This window comes from Chironomus tepperi, unplaced genomic scaffold (assembly GCF_022539635.2).
Source record: "Chironomus tepperi strain 1889 unplaced genomic scaffold, CSIRO-AGI_Ctep_v1 contig_398, whole genome shotgun sequence".
Classification (NCBI taxonomy): domain Eukaryota; kingdom Metazoa; phylum Arthropoda; class Insecta; order Diptera; family Chironomidae; genus Chironomus; species Chironomus tepperi.
Genome location: NW_027226520.1, coordinates 290,039 through 313,522, shown reverse-complemented (window position 1 = coordinate 313,522; position 23,484 = coordinate 290,039). Strand labels below are relative to the sequence as shown.

Here is a 23,484-nt window from a genome sequence, read left to right as displayed (position 1 = left end):
GCAAAAGTACCCATGAATAATTTTTAAAATTAATTTAGTTGATGGCTCATAGCTAGTTTAAGGTTACAAAATTTTAAAAATCAATCAATATACGTTATTTGCTATTTCTGAAATTATCCAAAGCCTTCAAATATTGGGTTAGGTAAATTTAACATTTTTATAAGTTTCGTACTATTTTACAAACAAACGTTTTAAATTAAAGCAACGCTTTAAAAATTTTGCTGATTGTTTACTAAACAACTCAATTTTTTTTTTTATACAAAAATTTTAGTTTTATTTAGATTTAAGTGCAATTTCAGTATGGATCTCAATAAATCTTCCAGCAGTACAGATACGGATGTACTTTTAAAGATTCCTCACAATTTTTTTGAAACTAATTTAAAGGAAAATGCAAATAAAAGCCATTTTTCAAATGATGGAAGTTTTATACAAGAAATAGATAAATTCTTGGTCGCAAACAAACAAAACGATGTGCTTAATTCTACTGGAAACGAGTTCATCAGTTATACACGATTTGCAGATACATTGCATAAGTCGCAGAACAATGAAAACAATCCTGAAGAACAAGATTTAAACATTCAGTTGATTAGCATTTTCCAGAAAAAAATCATTCATTGCCAACAAAAAATTTCAGTATTAACAAAATCAAATATTGAAAAGGATGAAGTAATACGTCGATTGAAATCTAATGAAGGATTAGATATTGAAAACACAAATCTAAAACAAAAGATAAAGATGCTTGAACAGGAAATGCAAGAAACAGTGAGCCTAATTAATAAGTTTCAAACAAAAAATGAAATGCTGGAACTTAAAATTGAGAATCTTACATCCACTTGTAAAGAAATGAGTGACATTTCAAAAAAACAAATTCATGAGTTAGAGATACGTCTATCCAACTGCTTGAAATCGGAAAAAGAATTGCACAAAGAAATCGATAAATTACAATCCAAATGCCGAGAAGAAAAGGAGAATTTCATTAAGGAAAAGAATGAAAGGTCCCATTTGGAAAGAGATGTTAATAATTTAAAGTTACTATTTAAGCAAGCCAAAGAAGATAAGTTAAAATTAATTGAGAAGCATGAGCAAGACAAGCAAAATATAGATATTAAGCAGAAGAAAATCTTCAACAACATGATGAATGAATTTTCAGAGAAGGAACGAAAACTTGTTAAGGAACTGGATGTTCAAAGATCTGCGATTAAAAATTATTATCAGGCACAACTCGAATCAGCACTTGAAGAGAAAATTAAGGAATTTCAAGAACAATTAGAGAAATTTCAATATGAAATTCGGATTGATGCTGAAGAACGCGAGAAAGCAACCAATGAACGTGTTATGAACCAAATTGAAATGATCATACAAAAGTAAGTTCTTATAAGAATTTAATGACATAATTAAATAAAACGTTTTCTTTTAACAGAAATGAAGAAGAAATCGATTTAATTAAACTAAAGTGTTCAGAGGAAGTAGACTTGTATCGAATACAATTAATCAATGCCACTAAAACAATTGAATCATTAGAAACAAAGCTTGAAGAATATCAAACAAGACGTCAAAATATTGCTGATAATCTTCATTCAATCATGGAATCGCAATGGAAGAAAATACTTGATGTCCTCACATGCCCATCTAGACCGTCATCGCGTAGAAATGAAAGCAATGACGTGTCTGAAAGTGATAATAATAAGCAGCAATACTATTACGAACCAATGATGAATAATTTATCACATAGTGAAGAAATCTTAAAAACAGAACTTTTGAGGAACTATATTGATAAGGTACGCGCTTGTCTAAATAGATGTATTTAATTCATTAATAAACTTAATTTATTCCAGCTTTTGAAACAAAATCCAAAGACTGAAGGTGACGAATCGAGTGAAATGAAGAAAAAAAATCAATTAAACAAATCACAGACTAAGCCTTGGAAATAATAACTATAAGATTTTGATGAATAACACATAATGATTTTTCTTTATTGCAATAAATCTTTAATAATATTTTGTTATACACATGCGACTTAATAATATATAGCAGTTTGATTAACTTACTCAAATATCGATCTATATACGCATCATGCTTTAGAGATTATTAATAATAATGGAATAGTATCATAATTTTTTTTATTATGAGTTCGAGATAATCTAAACAGGTATTTTTAGTCTAATGAGTTGAGCGTTAATAGCTGTTTCAGAACTTTCGTCTGCGAAGTTTCCCGAATCTCTCCAGCCAAAAACATCTCATCGACGACAGTATAAACTTTGTAAAAATTAAATACTAGATCCAGTTCGCAAACATTATGGAAATATTCATTCAAAACTTCAACGAAATTGTGAATAGCTTCGAGATAACACAAATTATTATCATTCACGTCAACACATATGCAGAAATATAATCCAGCATAACGTCTGTAGACTATTTTGAAGTTACGGAACTAAAATAAAAGGAAATATATTATGTTGGATTATAATATTATAATTAATTTGTACCTCAACAAAATTTGTGTGCTTAGCATCTCTCACAGTAACGACTGCATGAACTTCTTCAATTAATTTCTGCTTTTCATCGTCATCAAAAGCCTGAATTTCAGATGAAAAGGATTAATCACTAATTAAAGTTTTTTGAATATTGAAGCATTCTTACCATGTACCATTTTGCTAATCTTGTTTTCCCAGCACGATTTTGAATAAGGATAAATCGAATCTACAAGATATTAATAATTTAAATTATCATTAAAATTAAGCAAATTTAGTAAAGAAAAAAAATTTGAAATATCCAATATAATAAAGAGAAAATAAAGAGATCCTCAATGTTTGATTATAAATCACAATGACATTATTGATTTCTAACAATTGAAAATGGGATTTGTAATATAATTAATTAATATTTACCATTTTTCTTATATTATTATCACTTTTTCACAAAATTATTCTTCTTCTTATTTTAAAAAGCGTTGGTTCAGAAATTCAAATTCAAAAAGTTCGTTAAAGAAAAATATATATGATTTTAGGCGCGAAAAAAAATTTGAAATCAAAATAGAAAACGCAATGAAATTGAAATTTATAATTAATGATCGTGATAAGATTAAAGGATTTGTCTGGAGTATACAAATGCTATCAAGACACACAGATCGTCTAATATTTATTGCAAAAGAAAGTAAGGACCTAACTCTTAATTAAAGAACATGTGAAAAATTTTATTAAAACTTAAATATTCTTAGATGCAATGACAGTTCTTGTTGAAAAACCTACTATGTGGATTGACATTGATGTTTTTAGACTATTCCAATCTTATGTTTTTGATGGAACAATCACGGACAATCAAGTAGAGGATTTCATTTATTTCGACATAATTGCTAAACAACTGTTATTTCCACTCGAAGCACTTTTGACAAGCGAAGTTGACTATACCGAAATATCCATCGTTAAGAACAACATTGCACCTTTTTTAAAAGTTTATGCTAAGCCAGTTTCAGAAGATTACAGTGCTGTTTTTGATAGCCAGATACCAATGATAAGTAAGCAAACATCTTGTTTTTAAACCATCATTTTTTCATCATCAACATTTTGTTCGATTTTTCAGTTATACCTCAGAAGCATTGGAGAACAGTCAAGATACCTAGAGATTTACCGTATGATGGATATTGTAGAACTCCAAGATATCCAATTTTTCGAAATTACATTGACATTTACAGAATTTTTAAAATTCTCAAGTTTCGTATACAACACAATGGACTTGCTCTGCAAGGAGGAAGTGAGTTATCTAGTCAAGTATCGACTTATTTTGAAGATGTGATTACAAGAGATGAAAGTGGAAAAAGAGCAGAAAAGACAGTTTGTGCAATAGTCGATTCAAGACGATTATCTGGGATTTTTCATTCTATCAATATTCTTAATTTAACAAAACCGAGAATTGTTTGTCGTGTTAAGCATTCGAGGTATCTATTAATTGACTTTTCCAATGGTGATGATACAATACATTATAAATTTGTAATGGAAAATCTTGAAGAAGTTGTTGATGATGAAAATGATGAAATGTTTGAAAAATATCGACGAGACGGCAACTTATTTTGATTAACTTGCCAGTCTTTTTGCAGAAGAATTGTTTACGACTATTGTGTATATATATTTTATTTTATTTTATTAAAAAAAGCTTTTTATTAAATTATTTGGTTACAATATATAAGATAATAAAACATATCCATTGTCAGATAATAATAATTATAAGAATTAAATAAATGATATCACAAAAAGTAGGTAATGTATAAAGAAAGATATAAGAAGTTAAAACTAATAAGGAAACATGTCAAGATTTAATTATTTCACAATTAAACTTAAAAACTAATTGATGTGCTTCATAAAATGAGTGAGATAGTTTAAATGGCAAATATACGAAAAAAGCTTTAAAAGCATGCATGCAAAACCAGCAGCATTAATCATTCCATGAGATTCGTAGTTATCGTAAAAATTCCTTTTCAAAAGCAAGATAATTTGTGTCTGTGTGTTCATTAACTTATAATAATTGTGTGATATAACGTTACAACTTGTATCAATAGATAGGTATATAAAAAATCCACTCCGTCTGTACAAAATCCTTCTCTCTAAAAAAAAGTTTTCATCTTTCCACAAAAATTCATCTCTTGTCTTCTTTTAAACTACATTCTAAAAATATTGTTGTTGCATTTTAAAAAGCTTTTAAAAAATTGCAGGTTCATGTTATGTCAGTGAATCTGAACAAATGTCAATTTCACGGATTTTTTCGATTTGATTATAAAAAATGGTAATTACTAGTAGAAAAGATTAGAAATCAGTTTCGGTGTAAATATTCGATGAATTAGTACTTAAAGTAAAGTTAGTAACTTTTGTTGTTTTTGGATCTAAGAGCAACTCATTATTGTTCAGTATATTATTTCCATCTTCAATTCCAACAGTCCATGCAACAACACTTGCGTGATCTAATTTTCCAGGCAACAAATTAAAATGAGCATCTACTACTCGTTTTCTTGCTGCTCTTTGTTGAAGTCTATTTAATTCCACTTCTTTTCTTTGCCCATGAGCGTCGTGTGAAATCTTCCAAAACAATTCTCTTTGTTCTAAAAGCTTCCTTTTTGCGGATGTTATCATTTTTGTAAAATCGATTAAAAGACTGCACAACTTTTTTGCAGTTGTACATGGCCTTAATGTTCCATTAATTCCATAACAAAACAAATCAGCCATTCTTAAAAGAGTCAAAGCATGTCGTTGATATGCAGTTACAATCGGCAGACCAGCAGCTGATTTTTTAATACGAATTTGATTTTGTGGTGATGATTTGGCTGAAGATATATGTCGAGGTTCTATGAGCGTCTTTGAACGCATATATTTTGGACGAATTGGCAATTGCTGTACAGGCATAGGATTGCTTATTTGAGAAGAAGTAAGATTTGATTTTTTTGTTCTTGGAGGTCTTACGGGTATATCGGCACTGTTAAAAGATAACGATGAAAGCTTGGACGATGACGTTGATGATGAAGAAGAAGTAGTCGAGTAATTTGTCATCAATTCTTGCTTACGTCTTGATGATGGTAATGATGATTGTAAACTTGATGCACTTTTATTTTGTCTTTTTGATGGTAAATCCTTTTTTGGTTCAACAATTTCAGGCTGTTCTTGTGCTTCTGATTCAATTTCAGCAAATTTTCCAACCACAGGATCAAAATTGTCAGAAATACCATCAGATGTCAAAAATACAATATCTCCTTTCTCAACTATTGTCATCGAGAGTGTCAAATTGCTCAATTCTGGCTTATTTCCATCGACTGGACCTAAAGCTCCTAAAGCATCTCTCATGTCTCGATTATTTTGTATATCATGTGAACCTTTAATTGAGCATATAATATAAGGAAGTTTTTATTATTATGATGAAGTAGCTGATTCAAATTTAAATTGAGCATGACATGTTTCATATTTAAAATAGAACAACTAATAGAAATAATTTAAAGTTCACTAACCTTGCGTAAATTCTCTAACGCCATGCTTTTTACTATACACATAACCGAGAGAATCACCAACATTGCATGAACAGACAACATATCTATTTTTATATGTTTCATCATCCGCAATGGGAAAAATTACAGCAACAGTTAAAGTAGTCAAATGACCATTTACTTCAAGAATAAAATCTTGAGCTTCCCAAAAGCTTCTCAATAAACTAACATACACTTCACGCGTATTTTTTGCAATACTGTTTGGACTAAACAAAGCTCTCGATAGATATTCTATTGATGCTTGCACAGCAGCGCAAGATGCGAGTCGTGCCTTAATGAAAAATAAGAGATAAACATAATGATGAGAATGCGGAAAACAATAAGTAGATGAGAAAAGAATATTGCACATTCTTTCCGACAAACTTAATATTTCTATCTATTCATTAAGAAATTTAGTGTTTATGAAAAGGGCTTAAAAAATGGAATGAGATAAATTATATTTATAATCCCTATATTTTGGATATATACTTACTTTTTCCCCCCAATTTACACCATCGCTCATGCACTATTGGGCAAATGCACATAAAAATAGTATAGTATGAAAGAATATAAAAAAAATATATAAAAATTAATATATAAATATATTAATCACGTATAGCACAAATCGGTTTGTAAATTCAAAATCCGGCACCAATTCATAATAACGCCGGCCTGGTTTGTGCTATGCAGAAACAAACTGTCAATTAAAAACACATTTACCATAACACATGTGTCTCGACGAGCAATCATTCCATAACAATCAGCGATTGGATCTCCTGCATGGATATTTGTGATGGGATTCTTTTCGTAGAGTGACAAAGCGATTCCGCAAGCATGATCACTACAAGGTGCGTTCCAATGAGTCACATCTGCAATCAAGTCTGTTTCGTTATTCTCTTCATCTGTTGTCTTTTTAAAATCTGAAGGTTTTAAGCCAGTTGATGATACCTCCTGCTGAGTACTTTTCCTACTCACATTAGACAATTTTCTTGGATAACGTTTAGGATTATGACGAACTTCTTCATCCTTATCGTCAATAAAATCAATATCACCCCCGGCACTCAAATGGATTCGTGAACGACGGCAATACGTAAGACCTTCATTTGGCCCTGTAATTGCCATACGAATTGTGCTTGGCCCAGTTTCATATTCTCTTAATGAAAGCTCCGGTAAATCATTAGGTTGCTTTCCACTATAAATTTGTGTAGATATACTTGTAATTTGCACTGGCTCGGCGGCACTTATGGAATAATAGAAGAAGAATATGATGGTATATATGTTAAATAAATTAATTAAAGAATCACAATGTAAAAATCTGGGAATCTTGTTTATCTAATGTGGAGGTCTGTTTTTTATTAAATATTCTCTTCCTGGTAATTTTAGTGACTCATGTGTTAATTGAAAATTTTTCTTACCTTGATTCTAAATACTTTGTTATGAAACATTGATTATTGGATTTATGGGTTTCTTCGCGCGGTTCATTGATAAAACTTAGTTGGCGAAAGTATCCAAATACTTTTTGTCCCAATGACGGCATATTCCTGATTTTATTTGCTAATAAAAAGTGGTTTTACATGAAATACATTTTCCTTTGTTTTTATCGATTTTTTTATGTTTTGTTAAAAATCTATGAAATTCACTATATTTTCTACACAAATGTATGTTCTTTCAACAGCACATTATGTTAACAAGCACCATGAAGCGATTTATAATTGATTAAGTCGCTTTTAATTGAAGTTATTTTTTATGAAAAAATATTCTAAAGAAATTTATGCGAAATAAGAATGAACATAATAAAAAATATCTTTACACAAATATAAGGGGGACTTTTATTTCACTTTTTTTTTTTTTAAATTTCATAAAGTCGTTAAGATTTTTTTCAGCATCATAGCTCAAGCTTTTTGAGTGACTTTATTCTTTTTCCTTTTTGTACGTTTCCTTTGAAGTTTAGTCTTCTGTGGTAATTTATGTTCGATAGCTTTTTTCTTAGTAACATTTTTATTCTTTGATGCAGGATAAGAAATCTTCCTGGATGACTTGTAAGAGAAGCAGCATGGTGCAAGTTCTTCATTAAGATGTAAAAATGTAACAGTTTTACTTATAGGAACCCATTTTCTCGTAAAGCTTTCTATTATTTTAAATTCTTCATCATTCGTTACAATTTTCCCATTTTCTTCTACTTCTTTGTATACTACCAATTTATTACATTCCTTGTCATTTCGTATGCCTTGAATAATGTATCTGCTTTGAGGTAAATTATGTATGCAATTAAATACATTAAACAAAATGTCCATTGAATCTCCAGGATCGTAATTGTAAATTTCTCTCAATTCTTTCTCTATATCTTCAATATTTAATTTAATAGCAGAAAGTATTTCCATTGATTTTACATTGATTCGGTACCGCATAATAATTGTATTAAGGCTAAATTTAATTTGAATCCATTCATTTAATAATTCTTCTTTGGACATTTGTTCAGCTCCAAAATTTGTTTGATACTCAAACTTAATAGATAGAATCGCTCTTGTCTCATCATTTATATAATAAGAAGAATTGTTGCTTATAGAAATCAATAATGTCTGTGCATTTTTTTCTAGTTTCCATAAACTAATCTCATTATTAGCGCCAGCATGTTTTTTGTAGCTTTTAAATATCTTTGACATAGTTTCATTTATTGTATTTGGCTTGAAATCGATTTTCTTACTATCATTTATAGCAACATTTTTGCTTGCGTTATGCCATTCAATATTGAAATGCATTATTAACTTAATTGCTTCTTCTAAAGCATCACTTTGAGTTATTGTCTTCAAAGGTACTGTTTCATTCAGTATAAATTTTGTAATACCACTTTCATTAATGAAATTTGTATTAAATTCAGTTCCATCAACAAAAAGTTTAGTAAGGACGTCTAAAGAGATCTGAATATCAGCTCTTGTGTTATATGTATTGTCCACGTAAAATAAGTCTTTAAAATGCGTGAATAATTTAATGCTTTCCACAGAAACATCTTGTAAATTAGGAAATAATTCATCGGGTATTTTATATAATTCATGTTGAAATTTATCTGATGTATTGTCAATATGCTCAAAATTAATATTGGACACTGGCATTGTGCATGAATTTCTGACAATCATTGTAATTGCTTTATATTTTAAATACGGAAATTGAGCTTCTATTCTTTTCCATTTATCAAAAAGTATCTCTTTGAATTTATCACATACTAGATTATTGAATTGTGTAATGTGTCGGTGATAATAAATTTCTGCACATCTACTGAATTTACTTGCTTCCTTTTTCCAATTTTCTTCCAACTCTTTAGATAGAGGAATTATGCTCCTTTCTAATGGGATTGAAGTTTGAAGATATTTTGGATTGTGAATTGTATCACTTATCAAATTTCTTAAAATCATAATTTGCTCATTCTTTTTCAACTCGGACGGATAGCTGTACTCTTTAATCATTACTCTGGAAGACTCTAACTTAGAGCATTTGTTCACTCGTGGATCTTTTAACTCAACAAATTCAGAACTGTTTACTTCACAGCAGTTGGCTGCAATTTCTTCCGGAGTCTTAAATATTCGATATTCGCTTTGTTCGGGTATAACACAAGTATGAATTTCATTTAAATTACGTGTTAAAGAATCGTTGTCATTAATTGTTTCAAAATTAAAAACTCTCGGCAAATATTTCTTATCTTCTTCATATTTGTGCCATGACCTGCAATTATTTTCGATAAGAAATCAATTAGTGTATATTCTTTAATAATCAATATAATTATCTTACCATTTTAATTGCTTGAACTGCTCCATTTCTGAATTATTTAAAAATTTTATTATAAAAATCACATTTATTGTTTACAAACATTTCAAATCCCAGCAAGAAGTTTAGAATTAGTGCAAAAATACTAAAATTCAACATATCAATCAACATTCAAAGATTTTTACAAGCTGGGATAACGCAAGCGCACAGCCGTAAAGCTCTCTTTGATTGTATTGGTTTTGGGCTGCGCATTAAAAACACAGAAAAATCTTCAGTCTGTAAACGCAGCAAATATTATTTTTAACAATTGTGCATCCTTATCACAGTAATTTGCACTCTAATCAAGTAGAAACGAAAGTTAAACCGTATAAAGACCATCTAAAAGTGGAGTGATATTGAAATTTCAAGTGAAAAGTGTTGAATCAGCTTGAATTAGTGAAATCAATAATCTGAAGAAAAATTTTCTAAGTGAAAAAACGAAAAAGCTCGTAAAGAAGGAGGAAAAATCATTGAAGGAATTTTCATTTTCAAAGAATTGCATAGTTTAATCGTGTCATTAGAATAAGTGCAATATATATTGAAATTATATAAAGATAAAGAAAATTAACAATGTTCTCTGGAATAACAAATCAAGTATCCTCACTGTCGTCCTTATTTTCAAAGCATAATGAAGAAAATCCAGCAACAGCTACTCAGCCAGTTGAGGAAGGACAGCAACCACAAGAAACAGCTCCAGTCATAGAAAGTGTAGAGAATAACAATGTCGAGAACATAAGTGGCGAGAAACAAAGGTAATTTTTTTCAACTGCAAAACTACATATCCATTTTTTTTCACCAACCATATTGGATGTACTTGAATCCAATATATGTGTATTATAAAGTTCCCGTCAAATGAAAAGATGATTATTGATGAAAAATATGTTCATTTTTTTACCAAAATCAAGTGTATATCCCCAATAGAGTATAAAATGAAAAGAGAGAGACATTCAGTGTAAAGGGAAAATTCATGAATGTGCTTTTTCTTCGATAAATCAATAATCCTAGAAAAGGGATAGGAGTTATATGGAGAAAAGTGGTGTGAATTGAATACAATATTTGTTGATATTGCATATCGTAAAAAAGCATCCATAAGAAAAAAATGGAAAATGAAAAAGTAATATACAAATGAAGAGTGTCAATGCAATTCATTTTTTTCCTCCTCTTCATATACACATTTATGTACTCTATCGAGTATACTTTACATCGCAATTTTTTTTTTCTCTAATCGATTTTTTTCTTTCTTTTTGTTTCGTGTATAGTCCAACTAAAGCATCAGGTGGAATGTTTTCAAACGTAACTGGTAAAGTATCTGGATGGTTGCCTTCATCTCTTCCAACTGTCTCAATGCCATCTGTTTCAATGCCCACAATGCCAACTGTATCGATGCCTACAATGCCATCAATTCCTGGCTTAAGAAAATCTCATCCAGCTGACGCTGAAGCATTGGAATTAGCACCAGAACAAGCAGAAGAAGCTCAACCATCACAAACTGCAAATGAAAAGGATGATGATGACCGCTCAAGGTTCGTTGAAATTGTCCTTCATTTTATGAGTACTCTTAGTATATATTATTTTCCTCGGTGACAAAAAAATATGTCTATGGTCTTTGTCTTTTAGCTTCGAGTCATAAACGTAATACATATTTTTTTTCCTTCTTTTTTCTTCTTTTTCTTGTTTTATTTCTTTTTAAATGAATATTATCGTTTTGACGTAAAATGACATAATATAAACATAAAAAATATGAATTATTTAACTTGCTTCACATCCTCTTTTTTCATTGTAAAAAATGAACCAAAATAATATATCTAATATATATAAATATATAAACCATAACTGTATCAACTGTCTGTTACACCACCATTTCTTCTACTACCCATTATCAGGGACGGGTAAGCTCCTTGTTATCTGTTTTCTTTTACTTTCTTTCCCATATTTTATCATCTCTCTCTATTTCTCTTACTTTCTGTTATGCATAACAATTTATAAAATTAAATGTTGATGTTTAATTTTTAAATTTCAACACATTCACGCTGCTTTTCATAAAATGCACTGAATGATATACAGTGAAATCCAATTTAAGACGTGAATCATGTACGCTGCATTTTCCACCAAATTGTACACAGTGCATTTTTAAATTTCTTCAGCACTTTCTATATTTTATTAAATTATTTCTTTTGAAGATTCTTAAAATTAGCGTTTAAAGCAAATAAATTTTTAAAATGTCCTTTATTCGACGTGCATGTTGGATATATTTAATTCTCATTCTTTGTTTATTTATAAAAAGAAGGTTTAAAGAAATAATCTTAAATTTGTAGCTCCAAATGCAAGGCCTAAGTAGCTTTAATTGTGATAAATTATATTTGTTTCATATTAAAAAATGTATAGCAGTAGACTGTAAAAACCCGAAGAAAGATCTAATTTTTAGCCTTTCTGTACCCCTTTTAAAAAACTTTCTCATTATTACTGACGAATACGTCGAGTGAAAGGGAGATAAATGTGCACAAAATTAAATTAATTTCTCAATTTTGTTCATCTCTTGTCACATTCTGACAAGTATTTAAAATATGATGTTAGGCATAAACATCATTCAGTGACTTTATTTTAAAATTTCACTCACTTTAACAAAACATTTTTTGCATGACATTAATTTTATAAAGCATAATTACTATTTTGTTAGAACTTATTGTCTAGTTAGGATTTTAGATTTTTTTATTGCAATGTGAATTATTTAATTAGTTACAGATGAGAGATAGTGCTGTATCATGTTAGTGAATATGAATCCTATTGCAAAATTAGTATGTGTAAATGTGCCTCACATTCACCTTCTCTGATAATGGAATTTCATTTAAAACGAATGATATGGCCAATGCTTATACATATTGTCTATCTCATAACACACATTTTGACTTACATATCTATCTATATCTATATTAAAAATCTCATTACAAACCAACAAAAAAAATCTGTTTTTCATTTTATTTTTAGTAGAGTTTAGGATGGAGCAATGACATTGATCTCCATTGAAATATATCCATAAAATTATTTATTTTTTTCTCTCTTTTATTGATGGAATGAAGCAAGCATTTTACCCATTAAGAGTCTCTTATTCAAAATACATTCCATTTAACGAACATCTACCTTTTATCACATGTGATGAATTCTAGCACTATTTCTATAAATATTCATACTTAAGCTATAGAATGCACAATTATTTCGTTTGTTTCATTTCCTTCCATTATTATTGTCATGATTTTTTAATAGCACAAGGGATAAATTATGTCCTTTGATGTCTTTCTTCTCTTGAACAATAAGAAAAATAAATCTATATTCAATTTTTAAGAATTACCTAATAACAACCAATTGAGATCAAACTGATTTGAATTTATATTGACAATGCTTTTCTGTCTTACAATTTTGTCAAAAGATGAGAATCAAAGAGCTTATCAAATTGGCAATCAATCAAAAAAATTCTACTTTTTTCCCAAAAAAAATGAAACATCCAAGAGATCTTTTCCCTTAAAGCTTCAAAAAATGCTTTTCTCGTTAATATGAAACAAAATATCCTGAATGTACTTTGATACCTTTTTGTTCTCACAAAAACTGTTACTGTTTGTGATGTATGTTCATACAGGAAATATTACTCTTGTTCAAAGGAAGACAATTTACAAAATTTTTAACCAATTTCCTAAATTACACATAGTTACCTTGTTTCACAAATAATGAACAATCATGTGTATTCCTTGTGCAATTTTTCACTTTTTCATTCTATTTTTATATCCTTTCTATACATTAATTACTATTTTTTTCTTTTGATAAAAAATCTTTAATATAAAAAACATTATCAGATTTTTTACTTACTACTCACTTATTTCTTTCGCTTTAGATGAAATAAGGTTCACAATTTTTTTATTATTAAATCGTGCTTTCTTACTTAATAAAGGGACATATCGTGTATTAAAAGGATTAAAATATTTTCTCTCTTTTTGTAGTGCTACAGGTGGCGCTGACTCACGTCCAGTGTCGGAGAAAGGCTCTCCGACAGAAGAACAATCTGGTGCAGTTGAGAATGGTAAGGCTGGATAAATAATTAATATTAATGGAATTCTCAGTATATATTCATCTTCCACGTTCTGAACAAACATGCGTGTATAAAAATTCTTTTGTTCCTTTGTAAACTAACTCCTTGTAAATCATTCGTGATAATAAATTCATTTCTACCTTTTTTCTTTTTGCGGTAAATCAGTAACACATAAAGTAACTGCCGGAGCCAAATCATTTGGATCTTTTCTATCAGGTGTAGTCAATAAGGCTGGAGATAAAATAAAAGAAACCGTAAAGCATAATGTAAGAATAATTATACGTTTTATCAAAGCATATGAAATTTATATTGATCATACTTTATAGCCTATACTTGGAGAGTTTAATAAAGAACAAGAAGCATTCATTAAAGATCAATCAGGAAAAAATACAGAAGCCGGAGTATGTCCATGGATCGGCCATAAAAATGAAGATAAAATTAAAGAAGAAGTGTTTAGCTTATCTAGCGTAAATAAAAATTACTTTTAAAATTAATTTATAATATTATTTTAATTTTTTTTTTTATATTTAATAGGATCGCCGAAACTTTGTTAGAGCTCCTCCTGCTGGCAGTGACTTTGATTTCAACTATGACACATCATATCCAACAGCAGTTGCACTGATGGCTGAGGATCCCTCTTTAGAAAAAATGCGTTTCGATCTCGTACCTAAAATGTAAAAATTTATTTTTAATTTTATCAGCTGAAATAATATTTTTGTCCTTACTAAAAATTACAGAATTACAGAAGAAAATTTCTGGCGTAACTACTTCTACCGTGTTTCACTCATCGTTCAAGCTGGCGAATTAGGAACATTAGGAACAGACGATGCGTTTGGAAAGCGTGAAGATGATGATGACGGTAATGTCTAAATTTCTAACTTCAAAAAATGATTGAGATTTGATAGAATGTAGTTAGTGAAAAGAATATATTTAATTTCGGCTGTTTCGTTGGAAAGGGGTCTATAATTTTTATATTATATATTTATTTTTTTAAATTTCATTTCTTTTACTTTATTCTTTTTTTGAATTGATTTATGAGTTTCATTATTTTTTCGTTAACATTATCATTTCTTTTTAATTTAGTTACTGGTGAAAAGAACCTTAAAGATTCATCAAAAAAAGATTTAAATTATAAAGAAAAAGTGGATAGTGCGGCATATGAAAGTAAGGCGAAAAATGATAAGGATGTGAAAGGTATTCAAGAGAAACTAGACATAACTGTTGATAAGAAACCATTTCAAGCTGAAAAGACATCTGGCGGTAAGGATGTAACATGAGAAACGCCAGCTTTTAAAAGGCGAATTTACTTTATTTTATTTTTTCTTTTTATTATTTGAATTCCGTTGACAAAACTTTTCCGGTTAAATTTTTGTTTTTATGGATTTGTTTCTGTAAATATGGGTCAGAGTTGAAGACTTTTTAATTTAGTTTTTATTTTTGACCCTTTTTCTGGGAAACTGATTAAAAGGGATTGTCGCTGTATGGAACTCAATGTTAATTGCGAACAGAAAAAAATTTGGTGTGAATATGAAAATGTCATCCTAAATTATTCTGATATACGTAACTACTATGTAAGAAGTGATTTTACATTGAATGAACTATATAACTAATAATTTTTGAAAACTTAATTTTTTTTTTTTTTGTATATTTTATTTTATTTTTTTATTATTAATGAGAAGAGAAAGTTTCTCCTTTATTTTAAGATTTTATTATATTTTTCCTCATTTTTCTTAATTTCTTATCTTGATTTTTGCATTAAAATTTTTGATTGACAAATATATAGTTATGTGATCAATTATTTTTCATCATAAGCTTCGTTGACGTTATAAGTTGACACACAAAGAATGGTCTTATCGATTATTTCACTGAGATTTATAATGCTTTGAAGATGAGAAAAGCATAATATCCGTGAAATATGAAGTAAATCACGTTCAAAGTAATATATATTCCTACGATTCATTATGACTACAATATAATTTTGACCTTGCAATTAAAACATCTTATCGATTAATTATTTTTCTCACATAATTTCTCAAATTGTCTCTTTCTTCTTTTCTTTCTTTTTCTTTTCTTTTAATTTCATGCCGATCGGTCGCTTTTCATGAACCTGATGAATATACTTGAAAATAACAATAATTGTCTCCTAATTATTATTGTTTTGTTGTTTTTTTGGCGTGACTTAACTTGGGAAAACGTGTTCTTGATATAATTACAACAGCTTAAGTGTCATAAAATATATTATCTATAAACTTAATTAACATATATATAAGATATAAATCTAGCAAAATAATTACAATAAGAACTTTAAACTACGCGTCATCGATAAATTATAAAAAGTGTCTGCTAAAAAAATTCACACATACAAGAAATATTAGAGAATTAAAAATATGAAAATACCTTACAGAGTAACTCAATTTTATCAGAATATGCGATAATTTAAACAATGAAGAGTTTTCACCAAAAGAAATGAACGAAAAATAAAACATGTAATGAAATTAAAATGAAACACATAATTTGTGTCTGATAAGAATGACTACCCACGTACATTTGTTTATATACTTAAAAAAACTGGCAAACACAAAAACATTTGAATAAGAAAAAGTAATTTTGAAAGAGGCACGGGAGGATTTTTTAAAATTTTCCATTATATGCGCATATTAAATTAGGGAATCAGAGGGCAGAGTAAAGAGACAAAAATCGTTAAATTAGATCAAAACTTTAAGGAAAAACAGTATCTACTCGCGTCAAAGAAAAAAATAATAATTTGTGTATTTAGATAATTTACAAAATCCTATTTATTTTTTCATCGTCTCCTCAAACTGAACTTTCCGTATATATCAACAATTCCTTCTGTTTTTCTTTGAGTCTTCTCATATACTTACATAAAAAAATACATAGAGTATGAATAAATAAGAATGATGATTGTGGGCGATGCAAATTTATCCGTGCCTGTGAAAATTCATTATCTTTAGTCACACGTTATGACCCTTCATACTATATTATTGCAATACATACATAAACAAAAGATACATACCTTAAAATAAGAAATATTTCTTGAAGAAAAAATAAAACACGAACAGCAAGAACATTAAGTAGGATTGACATAACTTATTCTGTACTTACTTACGATTATTGTGTATTATTAGTATTATTATCAGAAGAGGAAGAACTTTTTTGATTTAAATAATCGTTGAGAAAATTGAGGAAAAGAAAAAAAAGCTCTCAAAACCTAATCATACTTATTAAGCTCTTATTCTCTATATTCATCATATAACGTCTTTCCGTGTTCGAAAGTGAATATTCATTGAAAAATTTATGAATTCGTTGTCTTCTTATAAACATTCAACTCGTATTTTTTTTCACGTATATATACATAAATTAATCATATTTATAATGAACTATACAGATTATAAATAATGTTATGCCCTTAAAGAGGATTAATACTATGAAGAGTAAATGGAAAACTTGTTGAAACCAATAATGAGTTATTAAATTCTTTCACAATTAATTCCAATTAATTCATCACTATCGTTATCACTCTTCCAATTATGTTCAAAGTATTTTAATAACACGCACCTTCATATGGACATGAGTTTAACCAAATATTCAACATCTCAAATTGATAGAATTATCTTCATCTCGAATAATTGTCGGAAATTTATGCTGATATTCATGATTTGAACCATTACGTAGGTTGACAGCAATTAATTCGATTCGTGTTATGACAGATTTCCGCATATTCTGAGATTTTTTATTCCTGTTTGCATACATTAATCCTTAACAAGAAAAAAAAATCATGAAAGTAAGAAAAATGTACCTATTTATAGAAAATATACATACTAACATTACATTTTAAATGACAATGCTATTAGGCTATTGTGTAATTTTCTCGAAAATTCCGTTCTTAATTAATTAATAAAAGATAATCTTGAATGAGAAAATATATGTGTGGCAAAAAAAGTAAATTTTCAAATTTAAAAAAATACAAAAGATTACATTAAAAAATAAATTTATAAAAGAGATTAATTTGTTAATTCCGTTTAAAAAAAAAGATAACCAGTAAAAGTTTAATATGAGGATTAAAGAAAAAGTATTTAAAATAATATTTATAAAGAGCATTTAAATGAAACTGAAACATTGTTAACTAATATATTTTTATTTCTACAACTTTCAATTAAAAATAACCGGCTTTTACGATGAGACATTGAACTCTATGTGTTGACAATTAATTTATCATGAAGAAAAAAACTTCTTGACCGACAAAACGGATCCTTTAGTTAAAAATTTTGATTTTAATAATGATGAATCGCTTTTACATAATGAGCAAGAAGTCAAAGAATTTCTCATATTCAGTTTTAAAGTTAATGAGCTGACATTATTCATAATTTTCAATCAAGAAATTTGATTAACAATTAATCTAATTTTCTATTAATCTATGTAAAGCTTCTTTATTTTCGCCCAACACATATTCATCATTACAAACAAATTTCCATCAAATATCTATGTCTTTGGAATACCTTTAATGTAAAGAATCAATATAAAGTTGAAAATGATATATTATCATCACATTATTGATGAATATGGATATACAAAAAAATACATAAAAATGATAAAAAAAAATATTGAGTAAATCGTGATATAGAAAATAGCAATAAAGAAATATTTGATTATTTTTTGTGGCGAAATGTTGTTCTTTATGTTTGCAAAAAATGAAAAAGTTACTATACATCGGATGTTCATCATTATTATAGTTTTGATTAATGAATTAGCAAGAAAAGAAAATCTGAGTATATAAATGATAACGCCAATACATGTGTATGAAGATGCGAATAATTTGTTGAAATTTATGAATGTTACAATGTAGAAATATTTTAAGAATAATTATTATAATGTGATTTAATATTATTTTACCATTGAGTTGATTAATGGTAGCTTTTTTTAATATTTTACTTTTTTGTGCTTCATGCAGACATAAAGCTTCCCTCTACCTTAGTGTTCCTCAAACTGTTTTACTCGCGGCACTTTTTAAGTCGACAAAAATTCCAATATAAATTTTTTTAATAAACAATTTTTAGAAGTCATGATAGTCAGACATAAAACAGTTCCAATTTTTTAAGGGTTACGATTTGTTGAAAATTTGGTCTTTCGTACTATCTGCTTAATATTTATACCATACTTGTGTGTCGCGCGACTTTATTTGGAACCACCACTCTACAATAAATATTCATTATCCTTTATCATAAAATGATGAAACTTTTATTACATAATCATTGATCATTTTAGTCATTAAATATGAAATCAGACGCATACATTTAATTTCATATGTTTGTAAAAACACACCTTTTTCCTGACGTCAATAAGTTCCTTTTTTTTGCCAAAACAAATATTGTGCTTATTTCAAAACATATGAAATTAAATGTGGATGCTAAAGTATATTACAAAAGTGGAAAAAAATATTTAGGGACAAACTTAAAACTATAATTTTTAGATAAAAAAATATATAATATAATAACAATGATATAAAATCAGTATTTACATTAAAAGAGCGAAATTATGAGTTTTAAACTCAAAAAGATTATATTTCTTTTATTCAGTCAATCTTTATACACCATACATTCCCACCAATATTTATGTGCATTTCTCTCTTTGATATATGGGAAAATAAATGATTGATACATACTATAGACAAGATAAGAAATGAAACTAAAAAGCTTCTAAATGTGGAGCTTTGAACTTATACATGTGTGCATGTCAAGCAGATTAGTAAGCAGATACATATTGAAAAGGGAATTAATAGCATAAATAGTTAATGAATTAATTAATTGTATATGTACCTTTAATCCATTAATTTATTATTCGATCTATTATTGCTTTCAATGGAATCTTCCACTGATGTGCTGACAACATAATATTTCTATACATGTGGTTCCTTCATTTTTCTTCTTCACAATCAGCCTAACGTCGAAAATAGCATCAACCATAACATCGAGTTAGTGGATTAGAAATTATGAAGAAGCTTCATGTAAGAAAAAATAGCCTAATTTCTTTTTTGTTCCTCTTTAGCTCAATAAATTTTAATTATTTTGGTTAAGCTTCTCATACGCGTTGTATGTGATGTTAAAAAATTTCCCACATGAAACATGAAATGATACATTAATAATACATGTATATGTATGTATGTATGTTGTCAGTTCAGTGAAGGATTTTAAAGCCAGATCACATTCTAACTCTGAAATAAAAGACAGAAATCTTCATTGTATATAAAAGAAAAGAAAATTATACAAGCCATAAAAAATATATGAAGGATAAATATAAAAGGATGGATGAAAGCTTTCTTTACAGACCCATCATTAGATACAAACGGAATTTTAAAAAAGAACAAAATTAAAATCGGATTTGTATTAAAAATACGGTTAAAAAGAATAAAAATTTCAATGCAAACGATATTAACATACCTAAATTTAAAAATAAAATAATATGAAATTTATTCAAATTCCCATAAAAAATTAACCTATGAAAACTAATCAAGTCATACAAAGTCTTTGATTATGAAGAGAATGAATGAAAAACCAAATTGTTTTAAATTAGAAACTTTGAGTTGAATCAGGATAATCTGAAGGTAACATTTCCTCAGTATTATTGTATGCCTTAATTTCGACATTTCTATGTCGCCATCAATCTCGTCTATAATTTAATTTTGAATCATGTTTCGTTTATTCTTCTCGTCAATTAGTTTGTATGACTTTTATAATCTTGATTAGCAAAGAATTTTTTGAGTAAGATATACTGTGAAGGAAGTTCTTAAATAATAATAATTATTATTGTTATAAAAACGATGAATAGGGATAACGAAGAAAGAAAAGAATGATAGAAATAATCATTTAGTTTAGTGATGAAAGTAAATTATTATCATTTAGACAAAAGGGAAACATAATGAATAAGAAACATTATTGAAATTATGATAGTATTAATTCAAGAAAAAAATTACTATAAGGGGGAATATAAAATTAATTAAAGTGAAATCAAAAAACATAAAATTTGAAAATTTTCTTTTTATTATGTTTATCGCGTTTCCAATTTTATTACTTAAAAATTCCTTAAGGCAAAGAAAATTAATGCTATTTTTTTTTTCAACAAAAATTCGATGTTATTCCGCCAATTTGAAGTCAAATTTATTCCTAAATTAGGCAAGAAAAAGGAAAAAGCAAATTCTTAGGCGAAAAAGAATCATCTTCATTCTTCATGATTTACGTAGCTTTACGCTACTTTGTTTGATTATGAAATGGAAAGAAAATATCAAAAAGCGAGGACTATACAGTAATAAATATATATACGGTTGAGGATATAAAATTCATTGTGTTATCCGTGAGAATAAATTAGTAACGAGGCGAGGAAGCTTTATTTCCATTTCTTAAAAAAATCAGTTGATTAATTCCGTCATTCTTGCCTGATTTCTTTCCTACATAAAAAAATATCAAACCTCATTCAAAATAAAAATTTAAAACAAAACAAAAAAAAAAAAACAAAATGTGAAAAGGAAAAGTAACAAAAATTATATAGACATATACACAATATATATCTATCCTTAAAGTTCTCTCCTATCGCAATGAAACATTTATAATTTTTGATTGTCTGTTTAAACTGTTGTTTATAATATATAACAAAGATGGAAGAAATGAAGTGAATATAAAAAGGAAAAAAAATTAACATTAACATAAATGACACATTATAATAAAAAAAAGAGAATGAGAGATTTGCTCGTGAAAGGGCATGATGCAGAAAAATCTCTGACAAAAAACATTGAAATAAAGAAAAACAAAAATTATAGAGCAAAAATGATGGAGCTTCAATATGTTATGATTGTTGCTATCTGAATGCATAATAATGTTTGTGTTATTCGAGTGATTAGCGATCGGCTGTCATGATGACATTTTATAAAAATCCACAATTTTTTCTTGTTCGCGGTTAGAATTGAAAGTTCAGACAGCAACATAAATAATGAAATTTTCTTATTTACAGCAAAACTTAAAATAGACTTGTGTGCTTGTATTTCAGATGAAGAGGAGTGGGAGAAGAACTTGGCTGCTGAGGATTTTGAAGTAGTTGACGACCAGAATGTTGATGAGTCAGAACTTGACATGGATCTTAAATAAGACGAATATATGGAATGAAGGCAATAATATACTTACCATTCCAAAAACAAAAATTGTTTCACCAATTATATTTAAATATACTATTATTTTATTTATTGGCTAATCCTCAAGCATTTTATCTAGTGTTACTCCAGTGCAAATGATATAAACGACAATTTTAAACTTATTTGACTATCCAAAATTTAATCATAAAAGGAAATAAATAACTACTCATTGCGAAATTCTCTTTAATTTTTTTAATTTATTCATGTCTCAAATATTAATATTAGTTTAACATAACTTTAAATATATGCAAAATAGTTTTACTTTAATTTACAGCACACGATAGTGATAATAATTCATTAAAGTAATGTTTAAATTCCATCCAATAATGATAGTCACTAAGTAGAAAAGGAAAAATATTGGAACCACCACTAATATAAGTCTCGTCCTCGATTTCTTAAGATATGGAATACCTGCAAAACATGAGAAATTATTTTTCAGCCACTGAGTCATAAAATGTAATCTCAATTTGAGTGACTCACGATTACTATTATTATAATATGCATTTAATAAACTTACTATTGTATCCAAGAAAAGAAATGTACGAGTAGTATCCTATTGCTAATAACCATAGAGTATTGCCCAAAAGTCTGGCAATGAACCACTCTTGACTAAATAACACTTTGTAAAAAATAAGCATGACAAAGTGAAGGATAATGAGTGGAGGAAATTGCGCATTAATGTGAACATCAAACGAATATCCCCATTCAACATTTTCAGAACTTCCTTCTCGCATGAATTTATTTGAAAGCGCCCACAAGATTGATGCTGAAATGAGTGAAGCAAGGAGAAAATCCACAAAGACAACATACATTATGAAGTAGAGCGTTTGAAAAAATCCTAAATGAAATAGGAAGGTAAATCCAAAAGATGTAACTGAAAGAAAAAATTAAAAACTTATAGCAGTCATGTAAAATCTTTGATGATTAATACTTACAGCATAAACTAGCAAGAAGAAGAACTAAGAACGCTGGATCATCTCTTGCAAATTGAGACTTTGTCTCTTTTCTATATCCAAAATTTCTAAATACTTTTTGAGGTGCAACGAATAGATATAGCATTTGCCATAATGCAAACTCAAAGTCCATTTGTTTAAATTTAATTAATCTACGAAGATATTTCTGTGTTTTTGATGTTGCTGAAGTGCACATATTTGATGTCACAGGTCTCGGTAAGTTTCGACCTGACCTATAAGAATATGCGGATAATATTGAGCCACTTTCACTAGGTGTAGGCGACTGGTTGTTCCTCATAATAGTATCTTATAATTCTCAATTTTATTGAATTTACTTTTTTCTTAAATTTTATATTGATGACGACCGACTGTAAACAATCAGTTCAAATTTTCTGTCAATGACGTATGATTTTTTTTTGTGGAACAAGATTCAAATACTATCCATATCACTTTAAAT

General features: G+C 28.2%; 7 protein-coding genes across 9 annotated transcripts; 3 read left to right on the top strand and 4 right to left on the bottom strand.

Annotated features, from left to right (window-relative positions):
- Positions 1–235: 235 nt before the first annotated feature.
- LOC139096670 (uncharacterized protein MCAP_0864-like) lies at positions 236–2,024 on the top strand. The gene is made up of 3 exons (XM_070648396.1): positions 236–1,364; positions 1,421–1,778; positions 1,836–2,024. Exons 1-3 carry the CDS (start codon positions 301–303, stop codon positions 1,929–1,931), a joined length of 1,518 nt encoding a protein of 505 aa, XP_070504497.1. The 5' UTR covers positions 236–300; the 3' UTR covers positions 1,932–2,024.
- AP-2sigma (adaptor protein complex 2, sigma subunit) lies at positions 1,943–2,968 on the bottom strand. The gene is made up of 4 exons (XM_070648397.1): positions 2,889–2,968; positions 2,641–2,700; positions 2,487–2,576; positions 1,943–2,431 (listed from the first exon to the last, which is right to left on the bottom strand). Exons 1-4 carry the CDS (start codon positions 2,889–2,891, stop codon positions 2,156–2,158), a joined length of 429 nt encoding a protein of 142 aa, XP_070504498.1. The 5' UTR covers positions 2,892–2,968; the 3' UTR covers positions 1,943–2,155.
- Positions 2,969–3,042: 74 nt separating this feature from the next.
- LOC139096682 (uncharacterized) lies at positions 3,043–4,246 on the top strand. The gene is made up of 3 exons (XM_070648412.1): positions 3,043–3,153; positions 3,218–3,514; positions 3,580–4,246. Exons 1-3 carry the CDS (start codon positions 3,045–3,047, stop codon positions 4,068–4,070), a joined length of 897 nt encoding a protein of 298 aa, XP_070504513.1. The 5' UTR covers positions 3,043–3,044; the 3' UTR covers positions 4,071–4,246.
- On the bottom strand, positions 4,193–7,744 carry LOC139096680 (PP2C-like domain-containing protein CG9801). Its single transcript, XM_070648409.1, has 5 exons — positions 7,417–7,744; positions 6,722–7,241; positions 6,495–6,527; positions 5,987–6,293; positions 4,193–5,854 (listed from the first exon to the last, which is right to left on the bottom strand). The coding sequence occupies exons 1-5, from the start codon at positions 7,536–7,538 to the stop codon at positions 4,797–4,799; spliced, it is 2,040 nt and encodes a 679-aa protein (XP_070504510.1). The 5' UTR covers positions 7,539–7,744; the 3' UTR covers positions 4,193–4,796.
- A 58-nt stretch (positions 7,745–7,802) lies between these two features.
- Ice2 (Interacts with the C terminus of ELL 2) lies at positions 7,803–9,911 on the bottom strand. The gene is made up of 2 exons (XM_070648411.1): positions 9,785–9,911; positions 7,803–9,718 (listed from the first exon to the last, which is right to left on the bottom strand). Exons 1-2 carry the CDS (start codon positions 9,808–9,810, stop codon positions 7,894–7,896), a joined length of 1,851 nt encoding a protein of 616 aa, XP_070504512.1. The 5' UTR covers positions 9,811–9,911; the 3' UTR covers positions 7,803–7,893.
- A 91-nt stretch (positions 9,912–10,002) lies between these two features.
- On the top strand, positions 10,003–22,256 carry Sap47 (Synapse-associated protein 47kD). 3 transcript variants are annotated; one of them, XM_070648380.1, is made up of 9 exons: positions 10,004–10,551; positions 11,059–11,322; positions 13,789–13,868; positions 14,043–14,143; positions 14,204–14,344; positions 14,412–14,551; positions 14,615–14,736; positions 14,961–15,137; positions 21,933–22,256. In XM_070648380.1, exons 1-9 carry the CDS (start codon positions 10,370–10,372, stop codon positions 22,028–22,030), a joined length of 1,305 nt encoding a protein of 434 aa, XP_070504481.1. In that variant the 5' UTR covers positions 10,004–10,369; the 3' UTR covers positions 22,031–22,256. The 3 variants fall into 3 exon arrangements, with proteins under 3 accessions (XP_070504482.1, XP_070504481.1, XP_070504483.1); XM_070648381.1 differs by lacking the exon at positions 14,961–15,137 and having other exon boundaries at positions 10,003–10,551; XM_070648382.1 differs by lacking the exons at positions 14,961–15,137; positions 21,933–22,256 and adding an exon at positions 16,096–16,344.
- Positions 22,252–23,402, bottom strand: Unc50 (Unc50 RNA binding protein). Its single transcript, XM_070648383.1, has 3 exons — positions 23,010–23,402; positions 22,592–22,948; positions 22,252–22,485 (listed from the first exon to the last, which is right to left on the bottom strand). The coding sequence occupies exons 1-3, from the start codon at positions 23,323–23,325 to the stop codon at positions 22,343–22,345; spliced, it is 816 nt and encodes a 271-aa protein (XP_070504484.1). The 5' UTR covers positions 23,326–23,402; the 3' UTR covers positions 22,252–22,342.
- Between the last annotated feature and the right edge of the window lie 82 nt (positions 23,403–23,484).

What these genes read in the sequence shown, in the direction of transcription:
- LOC139096670 (XM_070648396.1), top strand. Translation starts at nt 301, where the DNA reads ATGGATCTCAATAAATCTTCCAGCAGTACAGATACGGATGTACTTTTA. An exon ending in ATTGAAATGATCATACAAAA is followed by an intron (nt 1,365 to 1,420) that starts GTAAGTTCTTAT and finishes TTCTTTTAACAG; the next exon opens with AAATGAAGAAGAAATCGATT. An exon ending in TGAGGAACTATATTGATAAG is followed by an intron (nt 1,779 to 1,835) that starts GTACGCGCTTGT and finishes AATTTATTCCAG; the next exon opens with CTTTTGAAACAAAATCCAAA.
- AP-2sigma (XM_070648397.1), bottom strand. An exon ending in GATTAGCAAAATGGTACATG is followed by an intron (nt 2,577 to 2,640) that starts GTAAGAATGCTT and finishes TCTGAAATTCAG; the next exon opens with GCTTTTGATGACGATGAAAA. An exon ending in AGCACACAAATTTTGTTGAG is followed by an intron (nt 2,432 to 2,486) that starts GTACAAATTAAT and finishes CTTTTATTTTAG; the next exon opens with TTCCGTAACTTCAAAATAGT.
- LOC139096682 (XM_070648412.1), top strand. Translation starts at nt 3,045, where the DNA reads ATGAAATTGAAATTTATAATTAATGATCGTGATAAGATTAAAGGATTT. An exon ending in AATATTTATTGCAAAAGAAA is followed by an intron (nt 3,154 to 3,217) that starts GTAAGGACCTAA and finishes AAATATTCTTAG; the next exon opens with ATGCAATGACAGTTCTTGTT. An exon ending in TAGCCAGATACCAATGATAA is followed by an intron (nt 3,515 to 3,579) that starts GTAAGCAAACAT and finishes TCGATTTTTCAG; the next exon opens with TTATACCTCAGAAGCATTGG.
- LOC139096680 (XM_070648409.1), bottom strand. Translation starts at nt 7,538, where the DNA reads ATGCCGTCATTGGGACAAAAAGTATTTGGATACTTTCGCCAACTAAGT. An exon ending in GTGTAAATTGGGGGGAAAAA is followed by an intron (nt 6,294 to 6,494) that starts GTAAGTATATAT and finishes TTTTTCATTAAG; the next exon opens with GCACGACTCGCATCTTGCGC. An exon ending in CGTTAGAGAATTTACGCAAG is followed by an intron (nt 5,855 to 5,986) that starts GTTAGTGAACTT and finishes GCTCAATTAAAG; the next exon opens with GTTCACATGATATACAAAAT.
- Ice2 (XM_070648411.1), bottom strand. Translation starts at nt 9,810, where the DNA reads ATGGAGCAGTTCAAGCAATTAAAATG. An exon ending in CAGTTCAAGCAATTAAAATG is followed by an intron (nt 9,719 to 9,784) that starts GTAAGATAATTA and finishes AAATAATTGCAG; the next exon opens with GTCATGGCACAAATATGAAG.
- Sap47 (XM_070648380.1), top strand. Translation starts at nt 10,370, where the DNA reads ATGTTCTCTGGAATAACAAATCAAGTATCCTCACTGTCGTCCTTATTT. An exon ending in AAGTGTTTAGCTTATCTAGC is followed by an intron (nt 14,345 to 14,411) that starts GTAAATAAAAAT and finishes TATATTTAATAG; the next exon opens with GATCGCCGAAACTTTGTTAG. An exon ending in GCGTGAAGATGATGATGACG is followed by an intron (nt 14,737 to 14,960) that starts GTAATGTCTAAA and finishes TTTTTAATTTAG; the next exon opens with TTACTGGTGAAAAGAACCTT.
- Unc50 (XM_070648383.1), bottom strand. Translation starts at nt 23,325, where the DNA reads ATGAGGAACAACCAGTCGCCTACACCTAGTGAAAGTGGCTCAATATTA. An exon ending in TCTTCTTGCTAGTTTATGCT is followed by an intron (nt 22,949 to 23,009) that starts GTAAGTATTAAT and finishes TTTTTCTTTCAG; the next exon opens with TTACATCTTTTGGATTTACC. An exon ending in TTCTTTTCTTGGATACAATA is followed by an intron (nt 22,486 to 22,591) that starts GTAAGTTTATTA and finishes CATGTTTTGCAG; the next exon opens with GTATTCCATATCTTAAGAAA.